Source organism: Phaenicophaeus curvirostris, chromosome 11, assembly GCF_032191515.1.
Source record: "Phaenicophaeus curvirostris isolate KB17595 chromosome 11, BPBGC_Pcur_1.0, whole genome shotgun sequence".
Classification (NCBI taxonomy): Eukaryota; Metazoa; Chordata; class Aves; order Cuculiformes; family Cuculidae; genus Phaenicophaeus; species Phaenicophaeus curvirostris.
Window position 1 is genome coordinate 6,609,921 of NC_091402.1, and position 27,548 is coordinate 6,637,468.

At 43.0% G+C, this 27,548-nt stretch overlaps 1 protein-coding gene across 1 annotated transcript in view; it reads left to right on the plus strand.

Annotated features, from left to right (window-relative positions):
• Nucleotides 1-999: 999 nt before the first annotated feature.
• The window catches only part of ATXN7 (ataxin 7), a 68,907-nt gene continuing 42,358 nt past the window's right edge, over nt 1,000-27,548 (plus strand). Inside the window, 5 exon segments of the mRNA XM_069866243.1 lie at nt 1,000-1,700; nt 9,878-9,945; nt 9,947-10,043; nt 10,046-10,150; nt 11,208-11,276. Coding sequence (XP_069722344.1) covers nt 9,889-9,945; nt 9,947-10,043; nt 10,046-10,150; nt 11,208-11,276 — 328 coding nt within the window. The 5' untranslated portion in view covers nt 1,000-1,700; nt 9,878-9,888.

Here is a 27,548-nt window from a genome sequence, read left to right on the forward strand (position 1 = left end):
GTGCTCGAAGGGATCGGGACTTTAAGGCTAAACCCTGAATGATCTTCTATGAAAGGGATGGTCCGAATGAACTCAGTCTCCTGTCCCAAACTAACAAAGGAGAAATAGAATTTTCTTTCTAGAAGTCTTTCCCAGTGAGTAGCAGCAAGTGTTGAAGAGAAAGTTTTATCCTGTAGTATTCAATAAGATTTGTATGTGTAACAGGGAAATACAGTGTTTTCTGAGACATCTACTAGTATAGAAAATTAAGGACTGCTTTTATTAACCATAAAGCAGAGCAGTGACTGCAGGGGAGAGAGAGAAAATAACAGGGTACTTGCTCTGAAGTGTTGTCCACTGCACACAAGAAGATTTTGGATTTTAATGGGTAACTAGGATATAATTAAGCTCGGATGTGCTTCTTAGGATCAAATATGCCACTGAGTAGGGTAAAGCTTAGAAATAGTAAATATATCCACAGGTGATCTCAGTCAAGATAGTGTAAGCTGCTAAGCTGCAGCTTAAAAGAAAAGAATAAAAAGATTTTTATCCTCGGTGCATAAGAAGAATTTGAAGACATGAACTCAGTTTGCAGACAGCTTCCCAGAAGAGCATCAGAAGCCAGGAAAAGCTTCCTTCTGCACCTTCCGCTGAGGCAGAGCCCTACAGCCTGTGGTATGGCTTGGATGCCCTCTTGGACTGCATTCCTCTTGTCTGGACTTTAATCCTTGGAGGACCAAAAAAATAGTTTTCTCTGAAGTGTCATCTGGTCCCAGCGCTGACTGGCTTCTTGATATCTATCTTCACAGCTTTTAATAGATGAAAAAAAAAAAAAAGCATAATTTCAAGGCACTTAAAAAAAAAATCAATTCTTTGATCTTTAATATGACCTGTGCACAAGGAGGATGGAATATTTTTTAAGTTCTGTCAGGGCATTGGTTTTGCTTGAACTGACTATGCACAGATATATGCTAACCAAAAGGAAACCAAGCTTAAATTTGGTTAGTATGAACAGTAAGTTCATAAGCATTGAATGAGGGGATTTTAAAAACCTGAGCTTGCGATGATAGCAGTTCCTTCTGTGGGAAAGGCCTCAATCTGCACAACTCTTAATTTTGATATAAGTTCTTCATCAGCACTACAGTAATAGTCACTAATGACTACTACGTGAGGGATCATTTTTAGACATCCATGTTCTATGACATGGTGGTAAAAACATCAATGCCTGCAACCCACGAGCCTCTGTGCTGGAGTCGTGCAATATTCTAGAAAAGTCCCATGTAGAAAATCCAGTGCTGTTGTGTTGCCAGCTGTGATACAGGCACAATCTACTGCGTTGAAATCTGCTCCGTAAGAGTCAATGTAAGTGCAGTAACGAGGCTGAAGATTGAGATTTCATCCAATGCATACCTTTCTGGTAATGTCAGGCTGCCATTTAGAGCTGCTCTGCATGTAAGGGTGCACAACAGCTCCCTGCTTACCTTTCAATTTGAAATCTGTTGCAGAAACTGCATTTGTAAAATTGACAAAATGCTTCATATTCATTTTTAAACAGATACGTTTATAGTTACGAAAGAGAGGGAAGGTTTCGAATGTCTTATTGCTGTACTCCTTCTGTTTTCTTTCAGAATTAATCAGGTAGAAGTTAGAAAAAGCTTCCAAAATCTGAACAGATGAAGATCAATTGATAAATCAACCGGGCGATTCACCATACTTTCAAGGTACTGTGACATGCTTACCAAATATTTTCCTTAAGCATAATATTCACATACTTGAGGTGTGAGAAGTGTGGAGAACAGGATATTAGCAGGGTTGCAAATCCAGTCTGAAGTGTTACCAGATGCAGTGGGGAGACTTTTTTTTTTTTTTAAATGCAGGTGTTTAATATATGTTTCAATGGGAAATAAAGTTATCCTATGATCAGCCTAAAGGGAGTTCAATGCATGGAACTTAAAAAGATGAAAGTAGGGTGGGTTATGTACCTCAGTTACTTAGATGAAGTGATTTGGACAAGTAAGATGTGGCAGATGGGCAATATTTTGCATTTATTTAGTAATTATTTCTGTCTTATTTCCACATTTCCATGGCTACTTTAAAGCATTTGAAGGTTGTTAGACTCTGGTATGTACCGTAGCCTACCGGCTGCATCAAGTTCAGAAAGCAGAATTGTAAACTGAGGCAAAGACTGTACAGTTGCCCACCACAGTGGAGTTATTCTCTGTGACTGATTTTCCTGGCAGACCATTAGGAAAAGAGAAGATTATGATAATAAATGGAAATTTTGGCTAAAAAGCTGCTAGTGCATATTATTTTATCAGATACTGCTAATTCATTGAAACAATACCTGTTTCTTTCTGTTTCCTATACATTTTTCTCTACTCTTTTACGTGCATTTCACCATTTTGTACATTCTTTGTTTGATATCATAAAAGAAAAGATTTCACTCTTACGTCTGCGTTTTTCTTATGCACAGACTTGCAGAACCCAGTCTGTTACAGCCTGGCCGGTATTTGCTGTGCAAATCATCTTTTAATATATTTAAAAATAGATTGCAGCAGCAAAGGCCATTACAGTCAGCATGGAGCGGGTCTACAGAACTTACTTAAGTGGCAGACTTAATCTGGGCTCAAGAAGAGGGAGGAATGTTTGTCATGGTGTGGCTCCTGCAATATGTAACGGTGGAAGCTGTAATATCTGAAGTTTCTGTAACAAAATGCTTCTCTGGATTTCCAAGCAGCCTGAGAAGGGGCTATGTTAGTGAGGGCCTTGGATTTGCAAAAATTGTCATTGTTCTTACCTGCTTCCTTGCTTCTTGTCACTAAACAGGACCACAACAATTTACTAGATTTTCATAATCATAGGAAGGTCTAGATTCGAGGAATTCTCTGGACATCAACTTCTGTTGAAAGTAGGTTATGCAATGCCTGGTCAAGCCAGGTGTGAAGTATTTCCAGCAAGGGAAAGTTCCCCCAGGTGTCTGGGCATCGTGTTCTAGTATTTGCTTGTTCTCACAGTGAGTATTTTTCTCTCGTATCCAGACAGAGCTTCTGAAGCAACTGTTGCCTCAGGCCCTGTCACTGTTTCTTGTGAAGAGACCACCTCCATCTTCTCTGCAGCTGTCTTCTACTTACTGGAAGACTTATGCTTACATCCCACCTGAGCCTTCTCTTCTTTAGCTGAACAAATCCAGTTCCTTCTCCTTTTTTCAGCAGGTTTTCCTGCCTTCTAATCACTTTGCTGGCCCTCTGCTGAACCCTGTCCAGATTTGTAATGCGACTCTTGAGCAGTCTTCCAGCCTGTCACAGTCTCTGTCCATAGTATCACTTCCTTCAGGTGTACCTACCTGCCTTTCAAGTTTTATGTTATCTGCAGACTTGGTGAGGCTGCATTTACTCCCGTCACCTAGATCGTTTTAAAAGATGTTGAATGCGATTGAGCCCGGCATTGATCCCCATGGAACTCCATTTGTGACTGATCACCAGTTTGATTTTGAGCCATTACCACCCTTTGAACACGGCAGTTTAGCCAATTTGCCACCAGTCTCATGGTCCACATCCACGACCTTTCAAATTAATTCTCTTGGCAACCTTGCACACATCCTGTCAAGTCCCATAGCCTTGTCTGCATCCAGTTTGTATGATGTTTTGTTGCTAACTTGCTAAGCGTGTGATCAATGCAGGCAGCATCAGCAAGCAATGATCAAATGTGAGAAGAATGGTATAAACTTAAATTTCCATGTGTCAGGGTTCGCACGACACTAGATTTTGTGTTAGACAGCATGTCAAACTTCTGAAGGTGTGAGGACTCAGACGGCTTTACATCACAGGTGGGCATCATTGTGGTCTCAAGGATCTCCTGAGTCCTGTGGACCCAGAGTCTTCTGCCTCCGTGAATTGCCAAGGAGCCATGTAGACAAGCTGGCAAGAAACCAGGCAGGGTTATGAAACCTTGCGTGGTAGTTAGGTTCCATTGAAGATCATTGATATCAAACTGTTCAATTAAGTGCTTTCATTTCAACTAATGGAAATTCAGCACTGATGTTGTGGTACAATTGACCTGAATGGCTGTATATTTTAATCATTCTAAATTGTAATATCATATTCTCTGTGTATAAATGAGAATTTAAAAGGTCATACCCATTCCTGATTCCTCTGATTAAAATCTGACTAAAATGATTCATCTGCACAGTTAGGTTGCTGAAATTGTTTTAACATTTCCAGATTCAAAAGGTGATGTTGATACCTTATGTCAAATAAATAATGATTGTTTTGGTTTCCTAATTATTAACTGGCTATTAATGATTGCATAGTTATACTTACCTTTCACGCTTGAAAACTTTGTGGCACTCTTCAGTGTTTTCTCTGTAAAAGTCTCTTTGAGGATTGACAGTATTTTAATGACTTCCAGGCTGGGCAAGGATCTGTCCCTGCATTCCTTATGTTCCTTATTCTGCTTATGACTGGTACGTCATCAGTTCTGGTAGAAATTTGACTTGTGTTTAAGACCTATTTGAAAGTTAAGTAGGGAAGGAAGTTGTTGCAATGTTTTGTTAGGTACTCTATGTTTTATTAATACATGGCGATGACATAGGTTTGTAATCTGGGTGTAAAAATCTTGTCTTCTGCATAGTCATGAGGTTCAGGGGCATCTGCTGTATTCTCATCCTAATCAGAATTCTTCTCAGATTTATTTAGGGCTATTGGCCTCCATTTCCCGATTCCTTCTTGTAAGAAGAGATTACTTCAAATTAGTCTTCTATTCTTCACGATATTGTTCTTTCGCCTAGTACAGGTGGTTAGGTATCTTCAGTAATTCCATATTCCCGTATTTAAAGTAGCTGTATTCCAGCACTCCTGAGCATCTTCAGCTCTCTCTTTGAAGTATTACTCATAAATAAAATTATACGCATCAACCTGTTTCCAGGTTCTGTGGGAAAAGGATAATAAACTGGCATGTTTTGTGTATAAGTTTCTATTGTGTTCTCTCATGGTTATTATTCTGAGGGATCACAGTCCTGTGTGTAGGTGTAAAGGAAGAAGCTGCTTGATTTCACTGGAGGTGAGAGTGAACTACAGGTTACCATAACATGTTTTCATAATGTATTAATGTTTTTCTGCAGTGGGTCTTACAGAAAATGGTTTGTTTTGTTACAGCTGGATAGTTCTGTCATCATCTGGACATGCTAATCTAGATGAACTTTTTATGTCTTGCTCCCCTGGTTGCCCAGTTGTATTCTTATACTCCTCATAGTGGAGTCATGTTTTAAAATCCACAAAATGTGGTTCAATTGCTGTCAATGGGAACTGATGGGAGGGCTGAGGCTTAAGCTACTTGAGTTGTCATTTCATTCTGAATACCATCCACCAACAAGTCTTCATTAATAATATTTGTTCTTAGTTTTTAAGCCCTTCTTGATAATTTCATGCCTTGTGGCTTGAATTAAATCAGATTAACTTACTTGATTTCTGTTAATGCTGTAATACCCTTCAGATCTTTTCCATGACAGGCTTTTTTTGTGAATTCACTATTTTTCTTTCTTCTGAGTACTGATAAAGTTGATAACCTCGTAGGTTCTTCCTGTCTCTCCCTTTCCACTTAGATTCATGCATCCTTTCACTTTCATTGTGGAAAAGTATCGGTGAATCGTATCCTTGTGCTTCTGTTCTTGAAGGAGTTCTCCTGCAAATCCATCCTTCCTTTGTCATTCCAGTTAAGAATGACGATATCTCATGTGCTATTCAGAGGCTGTCTCTCAGATTCCAGCTGAAGAGCTGAGGTAGGTGTTCCCTGTTTGAACGTCTTTCCTGGACCAGCTGGCAGAGGAATGAAACCTGCCAGTACAGGTGAAAAAATGCTTGCAATGTCATGCCACAAAATACCCATCCTCTGCAGGTTGAAGCACTCACATGCTGTTTGTAGGCACACATTTAATCATAGTATTGCCAGCCACGTCTAATATGTTGTTAAATCTGTTTAGTGGCCTTTAGAAATCTGAGTTTTCCTTTTCTTGTGTGTTGTGTTTCCTCCTCTTGATGGCATCCTTTTTTTTCCTTTTGCTGTCTGTGTTCTATTTTGTGTTTGTTTGTTTATGCGTTCTTCACTTCATTATTTGCCTGTTTTCTTTACATCATTCACTGTTTTCTACTGGTTTCCTGCCTCACGTTTTTCCTTCTCCACTTTCTGTCTGAGTTTAACTCACACCTCCATGTTTTTCCTCTCTTTTCTCTGAATACCCATTCTCAGAATATCCGTTCTCCTTCACACATACAAGTAGTCTGGGGTTATTCACACACTGCCTTGGTCCCGGTGTTACTTCTTGGGCAGTTAAGCCCTTTGAATTGCAACATTTCTGGACCACATCTTGTTCTCTCAAAGAAGCATTGGCTTTTGGGCAGTGCTTTCCATGCTGGAGTGTTCTGCACACTCCTGAGCATATTTGTCCCGCTTAATTCTGGGTGCCTGTGGAAGCATCTGATTTCTGTGCGTGGTCATCCTGGCCTCCTTCTGTGGTCAGTGGAAAGAGAAGGGCTTCTTCAAGAAGTGCTGTGGACAAGGAGGGACCAAACTGTTTCCGAAAGTATCCGTGGCTCTCTGCTTCCCAAGGGAGCATTGGATGACCATACTCCTGATCTGGATGTCTCAGATCCATAATAGCCATCTCTGCTCAACGTCAACAGCTTGTACACGTGTTTTCAATTGTGATCTCCTTCTAACTTGATGGATTTTCAGGATTTTCCCTGTTTTTTCCTAAAATCATCAGTGCATCTGTGTGTAGCACTACAGAAACAATTTCAGAGAATTGAACATGTATGCTTAAAAAGAACCCAAACACATACTCAGTATAGTGGGGAAAGAAAATTCTCTCCACCTCCTGTCCTTGTAAAATTAGGTTTTTAACTGCCTGTGTTGCTGCTTTCTGACTAATCACTCTTGTGCATCAAACCGATGATCCGATCTTTCTGCTGCCAATTTCCTCCCTCTGCTGGAATACTGATGTATTCACGACACAGTGGGAAAATACTTCACTAGCAGAAGAAGGTTTCCTAAAGGACAGCCTGAGGCCCAGGCTGCAGAATTTGATCTTGAGTGGGATATACAGGAAAGAAAGAGAGAAAAGCTGTGAGAGAGGGAGGGGGAAACATGCAACAACCAGTTTGAAAGGAAGGCGATAATCAAAGTTGTATGAAATAATGGCCTTGTGTGTTTTACCTTTTCGGCTGGCAGTTTTAAAGCAAGGGGCTCTTTTGATTGGCTTGATGAGTCTCAACCTTTGAATCTGAATAGCGTGTTGGCTTGTTGAAGTAGTTAGCTAATCAATGTGATTTTGCCAAATTGAGCCATTTTACTTTTGCGTAATTTGATATATCAGTATATGAGTGTACCAGTAGTGTTTAAGGAACAGAATTTGGCGGGGGTGGGGGGGAGGTGTTAAATCAGTCTGCCCTGGTAATATCTGTCACTATTGAAAGGTAGGCATCAGTGTCCTATGGCTTGGTCATCGCTATATTTGCTTTATGACCTGTGAAAAATAAACAGTAGCAAAAGCCTTTACGAATCTGATGGACAGTGAGACGAGGCTCACCTCGATTGCTTCACTCTGTACAAGCGGTTGTGTCTTCTTACCCTTGGTCAGAAAATGTCAGTGTGCAAGAGTGAAAATTGAGTTATCAAGTTTCTTGTGAAACTGAAGAAATCTGTGACAAACTTTTCAATAAATGACTGAGGCTTATAGTGAAGCGTGCATGTCTCATGTACACATTTTTGAATGGCACAAACAATTTTTGGAATGCAGAGAAAGCATGAAAGTTGGTGATCACCCAGGCTGTCCACTCACAGCAGTGGATTTTGCATGACCCCACACCAGCCCACAGCACTGTTGTGAAGCAGTTTTTTAACTAATAACACCCCTGTGCTTGAGCACCCACCCTACTTGCCAGATCTGGCTCCTTTTTCCATGAAGATCCAGTCAATGCTCAAAGGAACCCGTTTTTTTCTCAGTTGAAGACGCAAAAGTAAAAATTATGGAGATCCTTTCAGAAAATTGTTGGTCTCTTCTCCCGAGCAACAAGCGATAGGATGAGAAGAAACAGCCTCAAGTTGCGCCAGGGGAGGTTTAGATTGGATATGAGAAAAGATTTCTTTACTGAAAAAGTGGTGAGGACAAGAAGACATGGCCTCAAGCTCCGCCAGAGGAGGTTTAGGCTGAGCATTAGGAAAATTTTTTCACGGAAAGGGTGATGGGGCACTGGAACAGGCTACCCAGGGAGGGGGTTGAGTCACCTTCCCTGGAGGTGTTTAAGGGATGAGTGGATGAGGTGCTAAGGGGCAAGGTTTAGTGTTTGATAGGAATGGTTGGACTCAATGATCCGGTGGGTCTCTTCCATCCTGGTGATTCTATGATTCTATGAAGCACTGGCACAGGCTGCCCAAGGAAGCGGTGGAGTCTCCCTCCCTGGAGGGCTTCAAAGAATGTGTAGACATAGCACTTCAGGACATGGTTTAGTGGTGCGGTGGTGCCGGGATGGTGGTCGGACTTGATGATTTTAGCGTCTTTTGCATCCTTAATGATTCCTTGGTATCTATGAAAACGACCTGTGAAATTCATTTGAATGTATTCAGCCTCATCAGCCGAGAAGGGAACTATCTGGAAAGTGATCACAGTTGATTTCCTTAACTTCATAGAATAGTTTGGGTCAGAAGGGACCTCTGAGATCATCCAGTTCCAACTCCCCGGCCATGCTTGCTCCAAGACCCATCCAGCCTGGCCTTGAAACCTCCAGGGATGGGACAGCACATCCTCACCCTCCCATTTCTCCCGAAGATCTCATCTCTGTCTTCCCCTCTTTCAGTTTAAAACCCTTCCCCTTCATCCTTTCCCTGCACTCCCTGACCCAGAGCCCCTCTCCAGCTTTCCTGGAGCCCCTTTCAGCCCTGGAAGCTGCTCTAAAGTCTCCCCGCAGCCTTCTCTTCTCCAGGCTGAACAACCCCAACTCTCTATTGAACAAAACACTTTAGAGGCACAATCTTATTTTTACATCGGACCCAATAGATTTATTTATTTATTTATTTAGCTGTCTGGCTTCTTCCACACCACGAGACCCACCCCTTATCGGTTCCGCACTCGGACGACGTTTGTTTTTTTTTTTTGTTTTTGTTTTTTTTGTTTTTTGTTTTTTTGTTCTGGCCTTTAATTGCTCGCGACCGATAATTAATCAGGCACCGCTCCCTTTTCATCGTTTGCGCTCCCCGCACGCCCTTTACTCGCGTTTCACCGCTTCGGGAAGGTGAGGGAGAAGCGGAACTGGGTGGAAGATGGGGGCTCAGGTGGTTTTGAAGGGAAATAAGGAATAAAATCGCTATGAACGGGTCCCCCCCCCCCCTCCCCAACCTCGCCCGGGGTCGCCTTCGGCGGCCCCGGGCGAGGTTGGGGGGGGGGGGGGGAGACGCCACCCGCCTGGAGCGCGTTTCCTGCTCGCCGTTGCCTTTAAGGAGGCGCCGGTTTTAAGGTGGAACCGTCGCGTTGTGTTGGGGGTGGGGGGGTGGGAGGAGGGACAAGCGCCGCTCCGCCCCCCTCTTCCCTTTTCCCGGGGCAGCGATGCGGCCGTTGTTTTTGTAGGGTGGCGGGTGATGGGGGTGGGGAAGAAGCGAAGCCTCGTTCTTATCCCCCCCCCCAACCTTTTGTTAGTGTAAAGAGAGGGAAGGGGAAAGGGGGAGGAAGGGGAGAGGAGGGGGGAAGGGAAAGGAGAGCTCCCCCCTCGCAATAATGGGAAGGCAGAGGTGAGTCGATCCCCTATCGTTCGAAGGGTTTGGAGGAGGGCGATGGCGGGTGTGACAGGCGCTTGGTTTCTACCGCGGCGCCACCTTAAGCGGCCGCTGACTCGCTCTCGTTACATCGTAGCAGCGGAAAGAATGTCGGCGCGGGCCGCGGGTGACGTCAGGAGGGAGCAGCGCAGCGCGGCGGCCGCCAGGCAGCGGCAGCGCCGGCCCCGCCACGGCGAGGGAGGCGGAGGAGGAGGCGGAGGAGGAGGAGGAGGCGCCGGCCCCACCGCCACCACCGCCACCGCGGCCATGGCGGCCGTCGGGGAGCGCAGGTCCTTGCCCAGCCCCGAGGCGATGCTGGGGCAGCCCTGGAGCCATTGGGTCGACGCTGCTAAACTTCACGGGAACGACGGTGAGCGCTGCACCCCCCACCCCGCCCCAACCTCAATATCCCGTCCCGGGAATGGAGGAGGAGGAGGATGGGTCCGCCCCCGCCTCCGGCCGAGTTCGCTGTCCGGTACGCGGTTGCCCCAGTTCCTGTAATCCCGGACGCCTCCGGCTCGGGGTGGGGGTCCCGGGGCTCCCCGGGGCCGGGGCAGCGGTGTCTCCTCTAGAGCAGCACAGCGGGGCTTGGGGACTCCGGGACACCGGGCTTCGGGGGCTCTCCTGGGGCCAGGATGGCGAGGTCCCGGGGTTCTTTGGGTCCAGGACGGTGAGGGTTAGGGGCTCCCTGAGGATGGGTTGTTGGGATCCTGGGACTCTTTGGAGCCAGCCCAGTGGCTCTGGGAGCTTGAGGCCCAAGAAAGCCCCTGGATCCCAGTGTCCCAGAACCCCCGAAGTCCACTGTCCTGGCCCCAAAGAGCCCCGAGACCCAGCCAGCCTGGCTGCTGCTGTCCCGGCCCCAGGAGAGCCCCCTAGACCCCCCAGTATCCCAGATCCTCCAAACCCTGGGAGGCTCTGGGACGCTGGCATCCTGGGCTTTTCTGGGATTGGGACAGCGGTGGGTGGGATGGTGGGGTTAGGGGGCTCTGGGGTGCTGGGGTCCAGGAGCTCTCCTGGGGCCAGGATGGTGGGGTCCTGGGGCTCTTTGGGGCCATCACGGTGAGGTTTGGGAGCTCCCTGAGACTGGGACAGCAGTGGCTGGGATGATGAGATCCTGGGGCACTTTGAAGCTAGCCCAGTGGGGCTGGGATGGCAGCAGCCAAACTGGCTGGGTCCTAGGCTTCTTTGGGGCCAGGACAGTGGAGTTTGGGGGTTCTAGGACACTGGGGTCCAGGGGCTTTCCCAGGTCCCAGGCTCCCAGGCCAGGCTAGCAGCTCTTGAGCTGTCTCCAGGGCCGTGTTTGCAGCCACAGCCATTGGAGCGGGTATCCCTAGAGTGCCAGCTGGTTCCCATAGGCAATGGATGACGGTTGGGATCAGCCCTATGATTTCTGTGTGGATTGAGACCTTGTGGCTTTTCTGTTTTAGGAACAGCATTAGAAGAAAGTTTGAAGGAATGTGGAAGAAACCGAGAAGCAATGCGACTTTGCCGAGAAGGTGGGTGCCATACGTTCTTGAAGGAAAGTACACAGAAAAGTTTTCTTGCTCATAACTAGTTATGACAGGACGCACGTGGGAAAGAGAAAGGAGACTCAATCTTCAATCCCATCGCTTTGGATTTGGGACTCGCAGCCCGTCATTGAGTGTGTTATTAGCCTTATTATTAAATCAATGAATAATCTCCAAACCACAAGGTAGGGCAGAAATTACTTATTGTCTTTACTGTGTTTCCAGTTGGATTTCTTATTTTTTTAGACTACAAATAGTCCAAAGGCAGCTATGTGAGTAGCACTGATTTCTTCTCTTAAACTAATATATTTTGATTCTTGGTGTAATCCATGTCAGTATTTGAGCACTGATCCCTTTCTCTGCCGTGTCCATGTATTATGTTTATTTCTCAGTGTCCCGCTGAAGGAGTGTGACCTTTCACCTGTGATTAGCAAAAGCCCATTAACAGCCTTGTGCCTTTCAGGAGTAGCAATGCTACTTGAAGTTGTAACCAAATGATGAATGAAAGCTGTCTATCATTGGTAACTTTGTAACGGGAAGTGGAAAACAAGCAAACAAAAACCCAGCGATGAGTCTGATTTGTGAATTCAGTTTTTTGTTTGTTTGTTTTTCCAGTTTATCAGTTGTTTTATAGAAGTGTTATAAAACTTTCTTAATATTGTTGGCGATAGCTTGATTTGATCAGACTTGCTGTTTGAGGTGTATGTCATAGAGTAGGCTGCATTGTTTTAAGTACTGGATAAGTTAGACCCAAGTCGTTTATTCAGCACCTTTAGAAATGTTAGACTGAGTTTGTAAACTCAGTTTGCGATTGCAGAAGACAGGGCTTGCCAGGGACCTTCGGAGATGATCTGATTCAGCACTTCTCTACTCAGGAGCTACAAACAGCCGCGAAAACTAAAACAAGGTGGCACAGGCGAGTAAAATTGGGACGCAATGATCTGTGCTGAGGCTGACTCAAAAAGTCTGTTTATTGTAGAATTCCTAGTCTTGCTAAAGTTTGGAAAAGTTCAGTTTCTATAACCAGAGTCAGTGGCCACTGCCCTGTGAGAGAGATGCAGTAGGCAGCTGTGTTGCAGCTTCAGAAATGCTTGTGCTGTTTTGCCATCTTGTGAGTGCATGTGTAAGTTCTTAGGCATTTGAAAAATCACTTTGTTACTTCATTGCCGAGTTCCAATCTAATAGTTGTATGGATATTTAATTTATTCTCCTGAATAGGCAAATCATTCAACTGCTAGAACAGTATTTGTAACAACAAGCATACACATTATCCTAGTAAAGATTTTACTAATAAGGATTTTCAAACATTCTTTCTTACATCTACCTCTTAAAAAGCAAGCATCTAAGGTTTCCTGATTTTAAAGATTAGTTGGCAGGGTGAAGAATAATCTTATTTTTTTTTTCCCTTCCCTCTGGAGAGAGATGGTGAAACTGTTTTCTGCATAGGCTGACTGCTGAGCGACGACTTCTCTGTGCTGACTCCAACCGTGTGAATGAATTGTGGGGTTATGAGTTGAAGGAAGTTCATAAAACACTTCGAGAATTAAAAGTGAAACTCAGTTGCTCTGTCAAGCTTCCAGGAGTCTCTGAGTTTTGGTTGCTTTATGACATATGGATGAGACACCAGCTTGGTATATACCTGTAGCTGGTCTGTAGGGAGCTCAGCCTACTACGAGGTAAAGCAAAAGAAGAAGTGGAGTTCATTAAGTTTGCACGTAAAGAACTAGCGGAGCAGCAAAACACACCAGCATATGTATGGCTTGTGTTATCAAATAAAATTTCAGTTCTGTGACTGATTCGTTTTCCCAGGAGGAATTTTGCACTCAAAAGTTGAGGAATAAACATTTATTAAATAACTGAATTGTCTTAACCATAGATCTTAAGCCAGAAAGGTGAATCAGAGGTTTAAGCTTCACAAAATCAACCATAATCTTCAGATTTTTGCCATGGTACGGCACAGTATTTTAAATACGGCTCATGGCAGGAGAAAGTTCTTTCTCTGCAGATCGGGAGTTGACTCAGAGACCCAACTTCACAAAAGGATTTCAAGGGTATTTAGGCTAATTTAACCTTGCATTGCAACTCTTCCAGTTTGCATAAAAGAATTAAATATTCATGGCTGGGCGAGGCAGTGAGGGAGGGAAAATGGCTTTACAGCCCACTTATCAGAATTGGGTTCAAATCCAAAAACTATTTTCTTTGTCTAACAATTGTCAGCTTTCAGGTCAGGCTCCCGCCAGCCTGTGTACCCACCGGGGTATGATTTGGTTCCTTTCTCACGTGCCGTTTGTCTCCGTCTTCTTGTGGGAATAACTCTCTCATCGGCATGCCTGGTGGTAAGAGGTGGGTTTCAGGCTCCCATGCAGGAGAGACTGCGTCTCTGGAATGAAGAGTGAGTGTTCCCATTATCCCAACAGTATATTAAAAAAGAGCTTAACGTTACCAGCTTCTCCTTGTGTTTTGCTTTAAAGGAAAGAAATGATTCCTGTTATTCCTTTAAAGGAATGAAGGACGTGAATGTGTAGTTTCAGGACAGCATTTGCAGGCTGTGGAGAGAGGCAGGATTTCAGACACACCTTTGTTACTGACATTCCCTATTTGCTGATCAGGCGGCTTCTCTCTCAGCACACTGGTGGTTGTGTAGTCTGATGAGTCCTTAATACCTGTCAGTGATGCTAGTTCCATGTAGGGATCAGGAAACTAAAATTAGTTTGTAGTCTCGAACACTTTTTTCAGTATCTAACCCTCATTGACATAACCAAGCTTGCATTGAAGCGAGAACCAGAAATTGAATTTGGGCTCCTCAAACTCCTGGTGTTTGTGTCTTATGCTTCCCTGTTTCCTTCCCTGTTCCCTTTTCGCTGTTCTTACATTTTCTATTCTGCTAATCCATAATATGCAATCATTCCTGTGGATCCTTGCAGACCTTCACCAGCATGAGAAACTCACTGGATGGTTTCCTATGTGTTGCTTTTTGAGGCAGTAACAGTCCATGCTGAGCTTCAATGTAGAAATTAGAGCCGCAGGAATAAGGTACAGGCTCGATGGCCTTGGCTCGCTTTTGGTACAGTAAATCCCCAACATATGGAAATGAAAAAGGGGCGTCCTTCATCTTGGGAAAATGTTATTTTGAGGTACCCTTTAGAATTTACTTTGATTTTGTACACTGAAATCTTCTCGTGGTGAGTAGTATTGTCCCTGTAAGAGCGTGTCAGAAGACATCGTACGTCAGTTATTTTTATATGTAGTTCACATGACAGAATCTTTTAGCTCACAGTCACTTAATTACTTGCTGATTGTGAACCAGCTAAAGGTGTGATTCTCCTGCCATGCAGCTTTGGCTGTGATGAAGCAAGTATTGTGTATTGCATTATAACCTGTAAATGCATTCTGAAACAGCGAGGCAGGAAATCTAGTCCTCTTCGTCCACTATTCTTAGATTTTTAAAATGAAACTTTGCTGAAGTGCATCCTTCAGACCTGTGCGTGAGAGTGGGAGTGCATGCCAACATGCTCACAGCATCTTAGAGATGCAGCAGGTCCCAAAGGAGGTTGAAGTTGCAGTCATTTGATACTTTTTCATTTGAAGAAAATGATTCTTAGTGTCAAATTGTAGCCAATGCTTGAAGTGTTGGCAAACAAGTTCATTTTTCAGGAGGTTCTTGCTAATCTGTTTTTTCGTGTGAAAAAAAATCTAGCCCATTATTGCTGTGAAGATGAGCTCTAAACAGAGCTGTGTTTCTAAGTGTGGAGTTGATTCATGGTAACTTTGACAGGCTTCAGCTGAGTGAACTTCTGCTTCTTGCAAAATCTGACAACAGGTTGGCTGGTTTTGCCCTGTGGGAGAGTCGAGAGGCTCTTCGTAGGAATGGTGGCGCCTGAAGCTGTTCGTTGGGACTGGGGTCATAACCTTCCCTCACCCCTGAGACACTCGGATTTTCCCCACAGTAAGGGTCCAGTTGCTGTGAGTTATCTTGCATGTTGTTTTAAATACAACAAAACCAGAAAACCAAGCCGCCACCACCCACAAGGCTGTACTGGAGAGACAAAGCACCCATCTGCTCTTAACAGAGGTCATCCTTGCTTGCAGTAGTGCTTGTTAATATCTGCAACCTTTTTGAAGTTGATTGGTGTGAAAATTGGTTCACTTCCTTTTTTGACCCATGAAATAATTTTGAAGTATGTATAATAATGCAAAGGAATCAATAGCATCCCAAAACGGAGAAGAAAAATGTAAAGAGCAGGAGATAGATTTGGTTAGACAGCTTAGAATTGTTTGAGTGTTTGGTTTTGATGGCTTAGTGCATGCTGAAATGGGGTGTCTTGGCAGGAGCTGAAGTATCTCATCCTTTCAGTTACACATGCACCCCCTCACACCTTTTGTGTGTGTTTGTGTGTTACATCCTTTGAGATGTGAATCCCTTGGTACTGCTCATTTCCAGCACCTCCCTAGTACTGTCACTATCGTTTAAGCTAATTGACAACAAAGTAGAGGAGGAGGAGGACAGAACACTTGTAGTGTGGGTCTTGAGCTCGATTTGATCAATTGTCATTGATCAAGATTGTTGAATTGTGACTGAAAAGAGCTCTTTGCCACCCTTACAGCATCCATACAGCCTGCAGTGATTTGTTCTGTCTGTTTGGGCTTGGTGCTTTGAGAGTCCCAAGGAAGATTCTGTCGACTCTCTGCACGTAACTGAAGTGGTTTGGCTGAGGTCGTCCTCTCTGGTCATGGAGGGAGATGCCGTGGTGGCAATTACTCTGTCGCAGGGTGAGGTTAGGGGTCACAGGTACATGAGATGTGCTGAAAGGTGTCGTTGATGGTGGTGGTGTAGGCTGACCTGTTGGAGGTCAGCGTTCATGCTGCCTGTGTGATGTTTTGGCATGGTACAACTCTTAGGGTTTTTTAGACTATACTGATCTCAATAAAGACGCATTGAGTTTTCTGTGGGAATGCAGACCGTCAGTTCTCAGTAGGCACCTTCAGAAGACACTCCAGAAGACTTTATGATGGTAGGAATCTGAGGAGAGCAAGTGGGAGCAAATTCAATTCACCATCATGTCATCTGATAGCAGTTGAACTTCTGTTCTAGGACAGTTAGCATGTCTGAGGGGCGGGGGGAGGTGCTCTGAACCTCTAGAGCCTTCAACAGTCTTTGAGGTTTGATTATTTTAATTGTTGTTAGTGGAATTAATTGATCAGAGCTGTGAGCATAGAGAGTTATGCCATAAACCCTTGTTATTCTTTAGAATATCACTAGAAGCATCTTTATCACGTAAACCCAAGGCCTAGAATTTTCCCAGCAGCAGGTTCAATAAATAATTAAGGCATTGCTGAAACTTTTGTTCCAATATTAAGTTGTAAATACAAGTAGGAGACAGCATCTTATTTCAAATTTAAATTTGTTTTTATTCAGCCTTGGAAGGTGTTCAATTGAGTTGATTTTTAGTGTGTTAAATCATGTCAAAGATGCTTAGAGGGCTCTGTAGTCCTTGACGGCCTGCAAACACACCTTGAGAATCTTTAATAGATGGAAATAAATATTTTAAGGTAGCAGCACGAAGTGCCATGCTTCTTTTTTTGACATTCTGCATAGCTATTCTCAGTCTGTAGTCAGATAAATCTCCATTTCATTGCATTTTAATTGACTATTTACACAAAGTGTTCTAAGGATTTGTGGACTGGTTATCGGGAAACAATTACAAGGAGACTTTAAAAGTGCATTGAGCTGTTTGAGAAAATTGTGGAGATTTTATGAGATCGCATCCTTTCAAATTGCATGGTTTTGAGCTGCTTTTGAGATTATCTGCAGTGACTGGCCCTCTTTTTCTTGTGATTTTTTTTCCCCTTAAATCCAAGTTCTGTTTACAATATTTAATTATTTCTGGCAAGATGAGTCACAAGTTATAAATAGAATATTGTGATGTTAGACTGCACGTTAGAACTGTGTCATCTTTTAAGCTTTAAAGATACTTTGTAGGTTTGGGACATTATGATAATATTAGTGTGATATTGCAAGGTGTTGGGGAGTTTTACTGGAACCACAGCCACAAAACAGCCTCAGTCTATCTGTAATATCACAGAATGGTTTAGGTTGGAAAAAACCTTTAAGATCATAGAGTCCATCGAGTCCAATATGTGAGGAAGCAGGATTTTTTTTTTAATATAAGAATCCTTGAAATAGTTGCCTATACACATATGTAACAGCCAGGAATTCACTGTTATCTAACACTTCTTAAGTGAAATGTATGGTTAGCTAGGTTATCCCTATGCAGAAGACGTGATGTCTTGCTAATCCTTGATTAAATATCACTTTTTTATTGTTTCTCTTCTATACTTAACAACAAATGTTCACTAAGAGATGAACAATACAGCAAATACTAGAAATATGACTTTCACACAAGTCAATAATGCTATCGCGTAAGTAGAGCAGGAAAGAAAAAAAAGGCTTAGCGAAGGGTACTTTTAAATAAATTGGGTTAAGAGGGTGCAGATTGCTCTCTCTAAGGTAACTATTTCAAAAGCTATTCCTTCCATTGCAGTGGATCTATAAAAGGAAATGCTCACGATTCTTACACCTCCTCTGACTGTGCCTGGCCTGTGGCTGTAACTGCCCGAGGCCGACTGGGGATATGCATGATCTCTTATCACTCACGAGGCAGAAAAGATTTCATCTTTCACAAATCGTGATAATATTTCATGTGTAATTCAGTACTCTAAATAGCCTATAAGGTGCTTAAAAAGTGTTTCTCTTCCGTTTTAATGAAGAAAATCACCACGGCTGTGGAAATTGCATGTATATATGATACTCCGCATTATTTCCTAAGCATTCTTACAGCGTAGGTGACAGCACAGAGATTAATAAAGCTTGAGGGTTTTAGCAGCAAGTGTTAAAATCTGGCAAAGGGAATTCAAAGTATAATGGAGCAGAGCAGCACAGCTGTAAAAGCAGTTGTCATGGAAGGCAATGAATTTATTGTAATTGCTGTTCCTGTTGCTAGAAGGCTTTTGCACAGGCAAAAGGTCTCCCTGCTTGTGCAGACTGTGTGCAGCTGTGAGCTGGGACCAGAGGTGCAGTGGCTCTCGGACTGATTCCCCTGGTAAATCAGATACCCATGGTACTATGGGGTACACGACTTCATCAAAGTAAACTGCGTGCGCAGCGGCTCCTACATCACGTGGAGTCATTTTTGCTGGCTGGCTTTGGAAGCAGTCACTGTGATGGTAAATATTCTAGGTTATTGGCTCAAGTGGATTAGGAAAACTCAAATGCTCAGTTATTTGTATATCAGCCCTTGTGGAATAAGCTGTTTTCCCATAAGTAATATCATTTATTTATGATCTAATCCCTGCCCTGATTTTGGCTTTCGATAGCTTCAGTGCAGCCCAGAGACAGACTTCATTGATAATATAAGGTGAAAGGAATAATTGGTTATCCCTTCTCTTCTGGTGGGATTATAACAGCCAGAAAACATAAAGAGTGTTTCTGATCTGCTTTTCTATGGCTAAACAGGACTTGCATCTTTCATCACCTGTTTGTAGTGTTAATAGAAAATGCGATATTCTCAACTGGCACTGGAAAAACATGTACAAAGCATCTAAGTGTCTAGAATCCAATAGGGAACAGCTTTGTGGTCACAAGTCCACGATGTGCAATTTTGTTCTGAAATCTGGTGCTCTCCCAGTTCTATGTGCGAGAAAGTTTCTTGGACAATTCCATGCTGATAGAGTTGCCCAAAAGTCCTAGAGCAGTTTGCATTAAGATTAAATGTAGAAGCTTTAATGAGTTAAATGGGAAAAGCAAATAATATGCTGAAAAAACAGTAAATTACGTGCTTGTTTTACTTAAATGTGAAATTCTGTTGTATTTTATTCTTCACAAAAGCCGTTTTCTGTCTACAGTTTTTTTGCATTGAGTGCATAAGTGATGTAGATGTCAGTGGGAAACTAGAGTTCTGCTAGTGTCTTGAGTGGTATCTGGGGATGTGAGGTCTTGTCAACAGCCACTGAAGTCAACAAGGGTTTTACTTGTGTGCAGGACCAGGTTATGGGGCGCGGCAGGGGAAAGAGTTTGCACGTGTAAGATAGCCACGGTCACCACAGCCTTGTGATCCCACAGCAGCAGAGGAGAACTTCGCTATGCAAACATTTCAATTGTCAGTCCCTAGGTATTGTGGTCTTTTCTTTGTCGAGGTGTCTGTAGCCTGAATGACACCCTCTGGCTATTGTTCCAGGCTAAAATACAGAAGAAAATCTCAGTATCGGTTTACCCCGAGGGTGTGGTGCTACAAGCTTGTTTTTTTGCTCCCAGTAGTGCTGGATTAACCAGCTCCTCCATCTCCACTGAGTGAAATAGTGCTTGGATTTTAACTTTAAAACTTTCCAAAACAAGGTGACAGTTACTTAAAGAAAACACTAAATTTTCTAGCATGTATTTGGTCTGGTGGTCCTAGAATCCATTGAACCATGCTTGATTATGTAACTTTTCAGTGTGAATCTGATCTGATTTTTACATAGTTCCCTACAGGATTGTATAGCACAGTAGATCTTGTGTCTTGATTGTCTTTAAGAGTGTTAGAGATTTTGTATCAGTGAATAACTGCAGTGTAAATCAGCATCAGTTCTAAGCAGTGCATTGTGAAAACTAAACAGCAAGTGAGAATTGGTTTATATCATTTAACATTTTTTAAAAAATTTATTTTCAGTAATTAGCTCTGTCTGAAAATCAGGTAGTAGAAATCAAAAGTTTCATTGACTGAAATCCCTGGGGCTGTTCCCAGTAACCCTGTGAACTGGAGAAAGTACCATTTGGATCTGGATTACTCTGCTGGGGAAGCGTTACAGCATTGCTTATTTTTATCTCTTATTGAAGGGCTGTTGCAAATGATGCCAAAAGGAGAAAGAGGCATCATCCATACAGTATACGTAAATGTGAGCCATACCAAATAAAGAATCATAGAATGGTTTGGGTTGCAAGGGACCTTAAAGCCCATCCAGTTCCAACACTCTGCCATGGGCAGGGACACCTCCCACTGGATCTGGCTGCCCAAGCCCCATCCAACCTGGCCTTGAACATCTCCAGGGATGGGGCAGCCACAAATTCCCTGGGCAACCTGGGCCAGGGCCTCAGCACCCTCACTGTGAAGAATTTCTTCCCAATGTCTAATCCAAATCTTCCTCCTTCCAATTTAAAGCCATTCCCCCTTCATCCTATCACTTCATGACCTTGTACGTGTCCCTCTACAGCTTTCCTGGAGCCCCTTTCAGTACTGGAAGCTGCTATGAGGTCTCTCCCACAGCCTTCTCTTCTTCAGGCTGAACAACCCCAACTGTCCCAGCCTGTCCTCATAACAGCCCTTCCGAACAAGTCTACAGTAGTGCAGAATATCCAAAGGCCTTCAACTCTGCAAAGATTTGGGAGAACTGTCTGTATTTTCTATGGGTATGTCAAAGGAACAAAAACCTTTTCCAAGAATCAGGCCCTGTGGGTGTTGGATTATTGAGACAGCCATGTGAAATAACTTGGAAAGCAGCTTGTGAAATAAATTTTACCAGGAGTTTTTCTACTTTACCCAGGAAATGTTAATATTGCCTATTTGTTTTTTAAAATGTAGAGTCCATGTTTGAATGCATCTGTCCTGCTCTGCTCAGAGGGAGGGAAGTCATCCTGCTCTCACTGGTACAAATTGAAGTGTTTGGGAGGAAAGGCTTAAATTAATTTCCTGGTAGGCAGCATTTACTTCATAAAAGTACTTAAAGATGAGTTTTGGAAAGCAATATTGGTTTTCATTTCTGTGAGTTGTGTTATCTGAAGCAACTGTCTAGAAATGCTCCTCGGTAAGGAGCTTCTGTTGCATGTTGTAGCTCATGATTTACAGAGGGGAAGTTTTGAGACAGATTCCATGTATCAGTGTTGTCTCTCAGTTCTAGCATACTGTGTGCTTATACAATAGATAGCAAATCTTTGCCTGAAATATTGGGGTTTTTTTGTGGCTAGGTGATTGAAAGACGACTTCTACTACCACTTGTGTTATGATGCTAGGGGAAATACCACTGTCTGAACTATACCTGATATATATATTTGTGCTTTTGCTGGGCAAAGCCCTCTCCTTACCTGTTGTTCCTTCTGCAGGACCTGCTTTTATAGCCAGCTGACCTGCTTTGTGTTGCCTACCTATTTCAACACTGCTGTTCCCATGGGGAGTTTGGAGAAGTCCAAAACACATCAGCCCTCGTTTGGGAAATTTCCTTTGGCTCTGTCTGGCTATCAGCTTGTGCCTTGAAATGCAGGGGTGCAGACCACCGTGTCCTTTGCTAGAAAAACACTTGCAAGTCTCTTCTGTTGTTTTTGTGGCCTGATTTTAATGTTCTAAAGTGTTGGCTTGATAGCCTTGCTACAAATGCTGGTTTTATATGTGGAGTAAGTAGAGCACAGGAGTAAGATCTTCACTGTGCTGTCAGTATGTCTGCTCTGAGGATTGTTTGCAACTGCATAGGATGCAAAAGGTGTTTTCCCTGCAGTGCTGCAGTTCTCTGTCCTCCTGCTTATACCATCAAGAATCATCTTGGATAGCCACAATTTTGTGAAGAAAGGCCCCTGTCCTGGGAAAGCACCAAAATCAGTCTGCATAGATGCTTCTCTGCATCAGCAGTTTTATTTAGAATCACGCTAAGAGTTTTCCTGCGCTCCTGTGAACAGTATTGGGAGATCAAGGCTTCACAGGAATCACTGTAGTGTTTGTCAGTGCAGTGGTTCAGGGTGATGTTGCCAACTGCCGGGAGCATTTGGGTTGTCTGTACTGTTGTGGTGGCCCTGCGATACCCTTTCTTGGACTCCTTTGGCACCTTTCCCCAAGAGCTCCCCGCTGTTGCTGGAAGCAAAAGCTTTTGAGCAATTCCCCAACACAAAGTGGTGCATTGTGGGCCAGCGCTGGGAGGACTGGCTCAACAAGTTTGGCAGCAGTGCCTTTGGCTTCCTGCCTACTCTGGGTAGGCACCAGTCGAGATTGCCATAGCCTCTGAGCGGGTTTGAGCTGAACACCTCAGCCTACGTCCTGAAATTCATGCGCGTGCAACTGCCATGTCTGGCAAAGGATCCGCTTCTGTTGTTATCCGAGGTATGTGTGCAGTAGTGATGCTTTGTCTGCTTTAGGAAGGTGAACGTGTTACTTGTTTTCAGTGTTCTGGAGGGTGGTAGACTCTACAAATTTCTTACACTATCAAAGGGTCCTGTTTACCTTTCAATTTCCTCTTATCCAAGATCTATCTAATCTTGCTGTTGTCATCCTGAGTCATCTCAGGACAGTTAACAGTGCTCTGAAATGTTCTTTTCCATGCTTTTTTTTTTAAAATACCAGGTTGGTATGTTCTTTGCTGTGGCTTTTGCTTAACACTGACTCTATATGGCTTCTGTGACATCTCCTCTGCAGACCCTTGCCAACAGGCTTAGTGCTGTAACACGACGTGCCAGGACCACTGCTTGAGGTCTGGGGGGTCTTCGGGGTGCAGGACAGTGCTTCCCTGTGTCTCATCACACGGTCATACACTGAATGTGTTTGATCATCTTATAGCTGCATCATGATGGCTTTTTCTGTCTTGCTACTTGTATAATCATGTTTATTCTTATGTTCTTTTGGGCATGAGATGTCTAAAAATTAAAATTAATGTCCAGTGCAGTACTTTTTTATCCCCAAGAGCAGAGCATTTTGTTTCCAAGCTGACCTACAAAAGGGATAAGTTTCCTTTTTTACCCTCCCACTGTGTGTTTGGATCCATCTTATGTATCCATAGCCCATGTTCCCAAGTGCAACAAGAGCACTGTTAGCTGCAGAGGGACCAGAGGAGAGAAGTAATCTTAGAATTATCTGTCAAAAATATGTATCGTGCCAAACCACATCAGCATGTTAAGCAGCCTGAGCAAGTTCTTCTCTCCTTCCCTTTTGTTTCATTTTGTTGTAGTATCACCTTCTCCCTCCCAAGTGGGCTGGTGTTCTTGTTATGTTACAGAGGTGCAGACTGTGAAAGAGCAGAAAAATTACTTTAAAGCATCTCAGCCCTTTCAAATCTTCTGCATGTACAATACAATGTAAGGGATCTTCATTTTTTTAATGCATCTAAATATAAAAATACTAAAAGTTGCAGTCCCTCCCAGCTTGTGTGTGTTTAAGTGCCAGATATGGAAGAATAATACCTGCTACTAGTGTTTTCAAAGTCTTTTGTGTTTTGTAACAGGTATCATGTATTTTATGTGTGGTGTTTGGAGATGGAATTCTGGAAAAGTTTGCGAAGGCAGGCACCTAAAATAAGGTGGAGCACATTTGACAGTGAAGAAGTGCATCTTGAAATAAGGATAGTGATGGGATTATTCTAAAAGGAAAATGGTGGAAGGCAAAACCTAAATTGCCTCTTTAGAAAAATTGAACATTCCATAACAATTAAAAAAAAAAATTCACTTCCATGAAGAGTTTTTAAGCTGAGTAGGGTTTGTCCTATATACCAAACAGCCAGTGCTGGATTTATTGTCCTTGCACTGTGAACAGGTAGCCTGATTTTCTTCAGTGTTTGCCTATTTAGTTACTGTAACTATGCGTCAGAGGACAGCTAGTGCTGGTTCAAAGCCTGACACCTGGAAGCAGGCAGATTGCCTTGTGGAAGGGAAGCTCTGATGGCTGTAGCTCTGTGTGCACTGAAATATATCAGTTGTGAGAAGTAAAGACTGACAGTTTACTGGTCTAAAGGTATGCAGTGGCCAAGTTTAAAATACTTTGTGTTGCTACATGTGTATTCAAACACATAAGAAGTGGGTTAGCTCTTTTACTGCACTGCAACAAAAAAAACATTATTTTCCACTTTATCTTTTAATCTTATTAAATATCACAGTACTGTTGGGCTTTTCATCACTACGGTACATTTTTGTGCCTGTTGCTGTGCATATTGCATTACTTTTTTATTATATCAAATCACCTGCTAATAAATCTGTAAAGCAAAGGAAGTAAAGGAAAACTAATAGTGCCTGCCAGATTGAGAGATGTGCGGAAACGTGGATTGGTATGTGAACATTGACAGGCATTGGTTTCCTTACAGCTGTACTGGACGTGATCAGAACAGTCTTATTTGTGAAGTGGATGTTCTAGTGCATGGAGAATGGGAGTGGCAGGGTGGGGTGGTTGTAGGGAGCTGGGTTGCCTAATAGGAGGAAATACTGAACCAGGATTCAGTTGACAGGTTCTCTGTAGTATTGAACTTAATTTTTCTTTTTGCTTATGCTGGTTTCCTTCCTCAGGTGTCAGGTGCATGGTGTCAAATGTTTGCAGAGTGTTCTCCCATCCCTGGAGGTGTTCAGGGCCAGATTGAATGAGGCTTTGAGCAACCTGATCCAGTGGGAGGTGTTCCTGTCCATGGTAGTGGGGTTGGAACTGGATGAGCTTTAAGGTCCCTTCCAATGCAAACCGTTTCATGATTCTATGATTCTGTTCTTTGTGCCAAGATACATCTTGGCATTGTCTTTGCCTGATTAAAGAATAAAGCTGCACTGTTGTCAGAGCAGAGTTGGGACTACAGGCGTCCAGGAAGAAGGTAGAAGAGGTGGAAAAACGAGCACTATGCATGTCCTTTGTAGCAGGGAAAATATGATGTTAACTGGTGATGTGTTTAATGTGCAGATTGCAGTAATGTCATCATGCAAGAGGTGCCTAACTGTCTCTAGTTCTTATTTTTATTAGTTTGAAAATATTTATATTTTTAAAGATTGCACTGACTCTGGTGTTCCTGGTTGTCACTTTTTTGTTTCTTTTTTATTATGACTAAATTTTGTTGGTTTCTCGTCTCACAAAAGAGGCCCTTGTGGGTACGCTGGGTTTCTCCCATTCTCAGTTAGCAAGAAGAGAGGTAAATCTGTAAGTGAATGTTTTTTACCACTCTGCTCCCTCAGTTACTGGGTGCTGAGATACAGCCGGCACCCAGTTGCGTTGCTGTGTTAGGGACTGTTACACAGGGAAAGTTGGCAAAAACCACACATGGCACGTTTGGGTTTTTTTTGTCTGGATCAGAGATGGGAGAGAGCAAGGAGCTTGGAACATGTTCACCATTTGCGGTTGCGATGTATCAAAATACTTCTGCAGGGAGCAGTTTTCTGTCAACCCTGAGTTTAGGTTCAAATAAATTAAGCTTCCTTTTTCCTGCTACAAAAGTACAGCTGCTACAGAGTACACAGAGTGCTGCCTGTGGAAGTGGAGGAAACGGCAAACCTGTGGATGTTAAAACGCCTCAGAACACCAGTGTGCTTAGGGGTATATGACTTAAGATACAATTTAGACTATCCTATGGATGATTTATTTAATTTAAATTGAAGCTATGTTTGTGACTAGTTGCTCATCCAGAATTTTTTTTCTCCCCTCGTAATACACCCTCGTTTTCCTGCATAAGTGAAGTGTTTCTGGGTATGTTTTCATATTGAGTTAGCCCAGATTTTAATTTTACTGTGAAGACTTCAGGGTTTTTTTTCTTTAATTCTATTTCAGTTTTGTGTTATAATCACAGAACTAAACTCAACTTTCAGTGGTTTTTAGGCTATTCTAGGATTGGACATGTAGCAAATAGAACCATAGAATCGTTTACATTGGAGAAGACCTTCAAAACAGTTGAGTCCAACCAAAAAAACAATAAATAATCATTTGTTGACTACTTTAATATGCAGCAGTGGCCCAGTGAGATCATGTCACCTAAAAATAATGCATGACCAAAAGATTTCTTATGTGACAAGTTGTATGTTCGGCATTTGAGTAATACACAAATTGGCTGGAGAAATGTAACCTATCTTCAACTCTGAAAATTCGTTAATGGGTAAATGGGAATAGTTTTTGCAGATGACTGACCTCTTTCAGATTGCTGATGAAAACCTGATGTAACAGAAGGCAGCGTGCAAGGGGAGAGCTTCATCTGCCAGAAAGCTTTAGATACGCTACTTGTGTTTCATTGAGAGATTTATTAATCAGTCTTTCTACAGACCATCTTCTGTAACCTTGCTCACTGAAACTATGTATTATTATGTATAATAAACTCTGAAAACATCTTTAATAGTTTTGGATGAACAATTTGACATACATTCATGTGTTAGATTTTCCAAAAGATTAATTGTGTGTGCATGAATTTGTATACAACGACTTTAAGCAAATACTTAGATGTCAGCTTCAATGTGTGTTTTATATACAATTACAGGAACATTCAAATCTTGGGAGCCTAAAATTAGAACTCCCAGCTGCACGTGCGGCTGCAGGTGCACATGTGTGTGTGTGACACATTTCTCTCTGGGATTTGCCATTCAGTTTTTATTGGTGGGCATGTTACAGACATTTTCCAAGACACTTACATTTCAGAAAATAGGGGTTGTAGCGATTGTCAGTGTTGCATTCCACATCCTCACAGAGAGCAAGAGGAAAGGCTGCAGAGAATTGCAGCGATCATAACCTTGCAAAAGGGCTGGTGTTGGAATCTGCTGTTTGGGTGCGCAGGGAGGAGTTTTACTGCCTACAATATGTGGCAAACCTTTTGGCTGGAGGAGACAGTGCAGGGGATGTGATTTCAGAAATGCAGCGTGGCTGAACCCACAGAAAATGTGAGCCGGGAGAGGTAGGTCCTGCTGCAGGCTTCCAGATTTTACTGGGCAGGGTGCTGCCTTGAGTTTGGGTAAGGAAAATAAAAGCTACAGAACCATAGCTTTGGAAAAATACTGTCTTGAGTTTCAAAAGGAGACTGGAGAGAGAGGACTCTGCTCTTGGAGATAAAGCCTTCTAGTGCTAGGAAAGGTTTACAACTGATCAAACCGTGTCCTGCAGCTCCTGTGCCTGTTTAAATGAGATCATGGGGGTTTTTGGTCTTGAAGTGAAAGTCATTCCCTGAGCCAAAACTGAGATTTGGGTATTCTTAGGACTTGAATAAAATGCTGTGTAATTGCTGTCTTTGCCAAAGTGGAAAACACAGTAAAAACATTTAACCAAGTCTTCAGCTGTTCCTTCCTTCAGCCAATCAGTCAGCAACTGCGCGGTGAAACAAAGTTCACGCACTTGTACTCGGAGCCCAAGGAGAGCTGGGCCTTTCCAGCAGCTCCACAAATAGCTGGGTGCTCAAAGCTGGATGTGAAAAAAATACGTTACTTAATGGACAGAGCAAAGTTGGCAAGGAATTTAAAAACTAGACGACCTTGCAGGAAATACTTATAGCAGTGCTTCCCTCTGAGCCCACATGAACTGGCTCAGCTATGAG